We start from the raw sequence: 8,511 nt of genomic DNA, 5'->3' as shown, positions 1-8,511 counted from the left end.
TGTCAACCAAATCTTCTAGTTTTAGCTCCATTCCAAGAAGATTTAAATCCGACTAAATTCCTCGTACATGATTGCAGTTAGTAGAAATTTCAAAGGAAACGTTTATGAAGGACTACAACAAAGAATTTGCACAACGTTTCGGCTAGTCGTGCTCGTCTCTCAGCGAAGACTGAATTTATCCTGCCACAACTTAGCGACGTTTCTTCTGAGCCGAAATCCACAATTGGTTTGAACGAGAAGATTAATCAATTTTCCACCAAGAAGGATTTTGGATGTTAAAACAGCATTAGATCTATTAGATCTTAATCTATGAAAGTACGTAAAGACTTGGAAAGGGATTGTACTGGCAGTTCAGGATTTTGCTTCGCTTCGTTTCCCTTCGGCTTCAATTTGTTTTGTTTACCACGGATCGTAGGATTTATGAACGTCTGATGTTGCTGCTAAGTCCTTGAATTCGTTAGTTCTTCGACGATGTTGAGCTCTGCATTACAGTTGATGTCCAAATTGTGCTTAAAACGCTTCGTGAAAACAAGCGGGAAACTGTGTCATAATCACTCGGCAGGTTAGTAGTAAACATGTACTCGCATTTTGTTTGTTGTGATTACGCAGCAGAAAGAGAAATTTGAGTTTACTTCGCATTTACATTTTTCTTCAACGTTTATCATGACTTCAAACCAGGATACGTTTTTCAGGTCTTTGTCCGATTATGTTGTTTTTTTGACGGCTTTTATTTCGATTTTATTGTTGTTGTCAGGAATATTTCTTCCTCATTTGCCAAGTTTAATTTAAACATGCCGTCAAACTACAGCGCTTTCTAGATAGTAAAGTTTTGATAAATTAAATATGTTGGACATTCTTTGCTTTTTAAAAAATCTTAACTATCGTTTATATGAATTCAAAGCTGTAGAATCGACTGGTTCCAATTCCGGCATCTCGCGGCAGTAGCGGGGCCGTACGCTTTTCTAGTAGGGCCGTACGTGTTTTTCCGGCCCTGCTAGAGCGAGGCGCACGGCCCTCATACGGGACTTTTTTTCATATGATTTTCCAAGGAAATTGCGCGCGGGTCCGTACGGGTCATATGATAAACTGTTTTATTAAATAAACTGCAGTGTTTTAGCGAGTAATAGCAAATCGAGAAAAATGGTATCACACATGTGTGGATAAAAATGATATCCACACGTGTGATATCATTTTTGACCAATCATCTCGCAGAGTTTGCCATGTTGCAATGCTCAATGAGCCAAAGTAAATCGATATTAAGTCGAAACATCTTCGGATCTTCCTCGGCAATCTTCGGAAACTTTTCGGAAATGTTCGGAATCATTCGTACAACCTTCGGACAACAATTTGAAAATTTTCGGAAATCTTCGGAAAATGGTCGGAAACCTTCGGAAAATCGTCAAAAACATCGTAATTAGTAGGTTTATATCTCGTGTTCAAATCCGCTATCGATTTGAACACTCGAAGATAAATTTCATATCTCCGCGCAACCATGTATTATCCTCTATTTCTCCGACACGCTTGTCAATTTATTCTCCCGTTGGGGGAGGGCGACAAACAAGACTGTCGCGTTCATATCGTGCGCCTGGGCCCCCGTTGTGATGCTAGCCGATCTCCAACCCTTCAGAATGATGATCTTAATTTTATTAATCGTCTTACTAGAAAGTGGTGTTTAGGAAAATTATAAAATTTGAAACCGAATAAAGGAAATTAGTGCGGCATAAACAATCGCATTACGTATTCAAAACTTCAAAACCATTTCAATTTCATGCATCATATGTTAGAACTTACCGTCAAATTCAAGGAATACATGTTAACTGTGTAACTTCCATTGTCAAATCCCGAGAAATTTCCAAGTATTTCATCTGACAAAAATTTCCCTGTGAAATAATAGGAGTGGTAAAGTTTTTCATAAAGTTGTCCGTTATAAGTTGTATATACGCCTAATTGAAGAAACGGTGACCCTGTGAAGAGCATACACCACAAACGATACGACTCAATGGTATTCTGTTTAGACAGCCTTGGATAGCTTAGGAATGTTCCTTTTATTGATAACCAAGATATTATCTTTCTGTGGGAGCCTTAAGAGCATGATTTATGCAACCTGTCTTATTATCACGTTTATCTTGTCAAAGACGACGATTATTTTTCCAATTTCCCCGATGTAAACATTTGGGTGGCATCGTTCATGGTTTATGCTTTTCATGGGTCAACGATTCTATAATCAGGTGTATAATGGTTGCCAAGGTGAAAGAAATCTTGGAGAAAACCGCTGTTATGTATCCGAGAAGGTCCCCAGGAAACATTGAGTTAAAATTAGAGCTTCTGCGGCCACCTTCCGACCCTATACCCACGCCTCCACCCCGGTCTAATCAACATTAAATTTTTTTTCATTATATACAAGCGCGTGTTTTACTGGAAAAAAGACCACTGATAGAATTCGTACGAAATTTCATCCGGGACTGCAGTGGCGTATTTTCCATATCCTCACTAGTGAGGATATCGATTACGTCATTTCCCGCCATTGTGCTTCTTGCAAACTTTGCCAAACGCCGGTTGAAAGATGGCGAGTGATAGAGACCTGAAATGCCTTGAAGCCGACTTATAATCGTGTAATAAGGAGCAGGAAAATACAGAAATGAAGTAGGAAACGTCTCATGACTCAAAACAATTCAAGGAGTAAAAAAAAAGACCAAACGAGAGATATTTAAGAAAATCCAGCCGCCGAAGGTTTGTGCTTTTGACACTTCTGTGGCTTTTGTCTATATAATAAAAAGAACATTACACGTTGGCTCAAAGATATGATATTTCTTGTGGCACTCAAACATAAAATTCATTTCTTCCTGCCACCGTGCAATATCGTTTATTTGTTACACGAGCAAGACACCTGGGAGGGTCGATAACTATAAAGAAGATCATGATATTTTGTCATATTTTTATCATATTTTCTGACCGCGTAAAGTTTCAACGGCTTTTTAAATTTGTTAATCATGAATACTTGCAAAAAATCTCTTAGTAGCTTGCTCAGCACCGTACTGTAAGACTATCGTCAGGGGTGGGGTGTGTGTGTGTGTGTGTGGGGGGGGGGGGTGTGTGTGTGTGTGTGTGTGTGTGTGTGTGTGGGAGAATACAAATGAAGTCAGGGACCGAATACACGATGCTCTAATAACTTGCAACGCGATCAGTTCACGTTATAGTCAGCGGTTTTTTGAGGGGCCACAGTAGGCCATCTTTTCCCGCGAAATGAGAGCTGTAGCAACCACAACAACAATGCCGTGGAATAAGATTTATTTGATGTTTGAATCCTTAAATTTCGTCGTCGAAAAAAAAACGCAGGCCTTTTTGATTTCGTGTTACTTCTTAATGAATGAACGAAGCTCGATTTACAACGCAAATGGGGCTCACCAATGACGTAAAACAAAGAAACTCGAAACAATAGAGCAGGAACAATTTCCCCCCGCACGGGGAATTTTCGATCGCAACGTTTTCTTTAAAATTTCCGTCGTAGTTTGAGTTTATAGCAAACACCACATGCTGACAACAAAAAACTTTCCGAAACCATCCCCCCCCCCCCCCCCTTTGAAGATATAACTGGGAAGTTGCTTTTCCCTTTCCCCTTCCACCGAATATCGACTTTAGATTTTTTCTGTGCTCGATCTGTACTGTCAAAACTCGGGATCAATATCCTCCCATTACTGTCTTCGAGCTTGGCAAATAAGATGTATTTACTCCCTTTCTTTCTTATTCCAACTTGATCAAGCCGTGCACATACCTTCGCTACAGTAACTGCCCGTTAATCCTGCTAGGCAAGTACAATTGCGACTCATGAATCCTGTAATCTGGCAAGTAGCTCTACTGACACATTCGTGTTCTTCGCATACGTTATACACTGGAGAAAAAAACAAAACAAAAAAGAATTATTTATGATAACTTCAAATTTCGGACAAAAAAAGAGCCCGACAATAAAACCCTCCGAAACTTTTAAGCGTCCGAAATATTAACAGTTCAGTATAACTGTTTTAAGCACACAAACAAACCCGGTGTGTAAAGGAAGGGTTTTGAGATGGCAGAAATAACCGAAGCTGACCTGTAACTAAGGAACTATAACATATATTCCTTTTGAAGGTCTTGTAGCAGATCATTGAGCCGCTTTGAGCTCCAAAGCTTTCAGTTTCCTTTATGGGGCGAAGTTTAGTCGAGATACGGCTTCAGATACGTAACGGCTTGATACTAAAACCCAACGGGGCCCAAGGTAAGTACTTTGTGTTATTTTCGCGTCGGTGTATCTGTACTGAAAATCTTGAGGGTGCAGTAAAACTATAATTTTCTCAGATGTTAATTTAGTCTAATTCGTGTTTTGTAGGTGAAAGTTTACTTTAGCTATGTTTCAGCAAAGTTTCCCAAATTTTTGTCCGAACTTTGTCTGAAATGAGATGAAAAGTGTCCGAAAATTAGCCTCTCTTTTGAGAGATCAACGTCCTACCATCAACCCGTGCAGTTCTATACTGAAGTCAGAGTTCTGCAGAGATAGGCCTGGTTTGGTCGTTCGCTTGGCACTCGCGTGATTAAAGAAAATAACAACCCTTTGTGAGCAGGCGTTCTTACATTATACAAAACGAGTCAAAATTTCATTTTCTTTAAAGTTCTGTTTTATGTTTATTGCCTTTAATGTCGATAAATCTGAAATAATATTAACCTTAACTACATATGAAAGCTAACCCTAACTTAACAACGTGACTGCTAATGAAGCAAACCGAAATCGCTAATCGCAGTCGGGCTAACCTGGGTGTTATTGTATTATTCCTGGTGCTAATTAACTAGGCTAACCAGGAGGCTTTTGAGGCCAAGTTGAGTGTTTCTCAGGCAATATTTCCAACTCGAAATCGTGAAATGAACAGACCCGTATCAGGCCCTGTCCATATTAATCCGAATAAATTTCGAACCGGAGAAATTTGTAAACGCCGTATAAAATAAATAAAAAATAAATCAACTTTGTTTAAAATAAAAAATCAACTTTGTTTTACGAGGGTTGCACGTACAGTCTTCGCTGACCTGTGGCCCAGGATCCCGATCGATGGAATTTAGAAGTGTTGGTTTTTGTGGAGGGAGGAAAACCGGAGGACCAGGAAAAACCCTCGGAGCAAGGACGAGAACCAACAACAAACTCAACCCACATATGGTACCTGGCCGGAATCGAACCCGGACCACATTGGTGGGAGGCGAGCGCTCTCACCACTGCGCCATCCCTGCTCCCCATACATGTTTCCCGTCCACATTAATCCGGATAAATTTGAAAACGACACGCCTCATCGCACATATTGTCGCAACGCACGCGCAGAGCCATTGTTAAGCTATTTAAACCTTGAAGATGAAGTGTTCAACATGACATGTTGAAGACTTCATCTTCATTATTTATTACCGAGCTTAAAAAATCTACCATCTTCATTATTTACTACAAACTTGATGAATTGGACATTGCTGATCCTAGTAGTATGCAGGACGCGTGTCACTTATCAACCTAGTAAAATGGCCCGCTCACAATGAGTCTCTCGTAGCTCAGTTGGTTAGAGCGCCCAACCGGTATCTGGGAGGCCATAGGTTCGATTCCCGTCGGGGACTCAGAATTTTTCTTTGTCCCATGCTCGTGACATGTTAAACACTTCATCTTCATTATTTATTACCGAGCTTAAAATCTACCATCTTTATTATTTACTAATTAAACCTTTTGTTTTGACAGAGATCACATGACTATTTGACGTCAGCGTTTTCGAAAAGCTCCGTTTTCGCCCGATTTCGCCCCTCACACTAGTGCATTATCAAAATTCCGTCCACTTTGAGAGCGTTTTTGAAAAGCTCCGATTTCGATGACCGTAAACGCCGTTTCACAATGGACAATACAATACAATAGTCGTTTAGTCGTTTAATGTGTCATACACTTAGCAATAAGGTGTGACATTGCAGAAATGTCACACCAGCTAGTTTACAGGTATTCCACCTAAATTAGTAAGAAAAAAATGAATAAAAATAATGATAATAAGTGAATAAATAAATAAAAATATATAAGTCAGGATGATGAGATAAAATCTAAAGTAATTATTATGTATACAATATGCTGTACAATAAATGAGTCGATACTACTAAAATTAGGTTAAAAGGCCTGAAAGGTCAATTTTCATTATACTATTGTTAAAGGCCTTAAGAGATCTGTTGGTTCTGTACGAATCTGGAAGTAAGTTCCACAGCTTTGGCGCTAGGCAACGCCACGATTTGAGGCCGTAGGTGGTGGTGTTGACCCTTGGCTGTTTCAGGATGTCGGTTCCTCTCAGATCATATCTGGCGTCTCTAAAATCCAATAACTTTTTAATGCTCTTGGGAGCGTGATCGTTATTATCGTTATTATCGTTATCCGGAGAAAAAAAGATGCGCTTTCAAATTTACCCGGGTTAGTGTGGACAGGGCCTCAAGCCCAGGCCAAACGAGGATGAGAGTTGATGAGAGTTCAAACTCTCATTCTCGTGCGCTCTCATGCGCCCTCATCGACTTTGAACGTGCTCAAATTTTTCATAAGAGTGGATGAGAGTTTCATGAACTCTCGTTCTCGTTTGGCCCGAGTTGGTGATAGTTGATGAAAGTTGACGAAACTCTCATCAACTCTCATCCTTGTTTAACCCGGCCTACAGACAGAAGTTGAATTGAGCTGCTAGTCTACCTTGATCGCAGCTTTCTCCTTTAAATCCAAGAGGACATTTACACGTGTGACTATTGTGGAGTTCGTGACACGTGCCTCCGTTTTGGCATGGATTGGGTTGACAATTATCTTTATCTGAAACAGAAAGTAAATTTCCAACTTATACATGGTATTTGATACCGTACAATTCCGGTTATAAGCTCCTTCGCTTATAACCCCCCCCCCCTGGTTAAGGGCCCATATAACTGAAAACAACAAAAAAACAATACATCCGGTTTTAAGCTCCCCCGGATAAAAGCCCCCCTCTGCTGGGTGACAGCACTAAACAAGGCTAAATGATGTTTTACTATTTCGATCAACGCTGCTGTGGCTCGTTTCAAAAGGTTTTTTTTCATTCCGCTTATATTACATCCACCCGATAAAAGACTCTCCGTCTATAAGCCCACCCAATACCCCTTACGAAGTCGGAATTTTACGGTATTTTATTATTAACAGGCATTACTTTTTGTAAGAGCCGCGCGAAAAAATTGCTAGCTTATTCTTTGTTTCCTCTAAAGTTTGTCGAGAGAGCGCAAGAAAAATGTCAGTCACAGCAGATTAGAAAATAATGAAACGTCTGTAGGCGGAACATTGATCGCTCAATTGACGAATTTTTCACGCGTAAATTACAAGGGTTACTGATTTGTGGCTAGAGTTAGCTCGGCCTGAGGACTTTTTCATGTATTTAAAGGGACTGTTACACGGCTGAGTTAAGTTTATTTTTTTAAGTTTTGCCTCTTGCTATGAAACCTAATGTTTGCAAAGAAACTGCTTCCATGGATCCAAATGACAAAGTCGAAGCTTTATTGCAACCAAATGTGTCTCCTGGGCATTATAATTTGGGAAGTTACAAGCAAACGAGACTATCTTTGAAAACTGTTCAGCCCAAAAATATTTCAAAAACCCATATTGCAATCTGTTTCAATCTTCGTCACTTTTGGCCATCCGTATAGTTTTTTCGTGTTATTGAAATGTTCTTTGACTGGTTTAAAAGGTTATTTTTATATTTCACCGAGTTTGATGGTCATTTCCAATGTCTAAATTTGGCTTAAATCCGTGTCACAGTCCCTTTAAACAATTCTCTTGCTTGTCGAGTTGTACTGACTGTAACTGCCTAAAATGAGAACGTTAAGTTTCAAATGGTACGCGTGTATGCGCGTCTGCGTTAAGAAGGTGCACCGGAGTAAAAAGAATCAATGCTTTTTGTTAAGGCAATCAGCATCTCGCGTTAGACAGACGTTTTTATAAAATCAACGTACGTCGATACACGAAGCCAAAGTTAACCTTTGTGACAATTTTATGGGCACATGTGTCTTATGTTGTTATCGACAGAAAACCTATTAGGAAATAATCATGGACTTAATATCAACAATAAAATTACAAGGGAAACATACCATAGCTATTCCAAGATGCAATCAGTCGACCGTTAAAGTGCAATCCAAATGCACTAGCTAAAAAAGAACGAAATAAAAGTATAGTAATAATGTAAGATATGATGGATGCCGTAAGCTATTCACGGGGCATCGTCACTACTGACATTGGGCCACTTACACGCCACGTTCGGTCGTGGTCCGCCAAGGTACGAATATGGATTCAAACCTTGGCGGACCGAGTGCGACCCAAAAATATTAGGGACGGGGAGGTGGGCGGTTTACGAGGTAAAGATGCGCCCATTATGCTGATGAAAGAAGGTGCTACTGGTCAAGGAGATGTCTTAAAAACGACTTTGTTCCAACTTATGAACAACAACAACCAACCAACCATCTAATCCAACCACTTCAACA

At 39.9% G+C, this 8,511-nt stretch overlaps 1 protein-coding gene across 1 annotated transcript in view; it reads right to left on the bottom strand.

Annotated features, from left to right (window-relative positions):
* The window catches only part of LOC144664650 (uncharacterized), a 28,767-nt gene that overhangs the window by 4,669 nt on the left and 15,587 nt on the right, over positions 1-8,511 (bottom strand). The window contains exons 15-18 of the mRNA XM_078525820.1: positions 8,122-8,178; positions 6,710-6,823; positions 3,773-3,889; positions 1,792-1,880 (exon numbers count right to left, since the gene is read on the bottom strand). Of these exons, the coding sequence (XP_078381946.1) occupies positions 1,792-1,880; positions 3,773-3,889; positions 6,710-6,823; positions 8,122-8,178 (377 nt within the window). The remainder of the gene's footprint in view (positions 1-1,791; positions 1,881-3,772; positions 3,890-6,709; positions 6,824-8,121; positions 8,179-8,511) is intronic.

This window comes from Oculina patagonica, chromosome 9, assembly GCF_052425735.1.
Source record: "Oculina patagonica isolate OP01 chromosome 9, crgOcupat, whole genome shotgun sequence".
Taxonomy (NCBI): Eukaryota; Metazoa; Cnidaria; class Anthozoa; order Scleractinia; family Oculinidae; genus Oculina; species Oculina patagonica.
The sequence above is the reverse complement of the archived record's forward strand: the minus strand, read 5'-3'. Positions and strand labels throughout refer to the sequence as shown.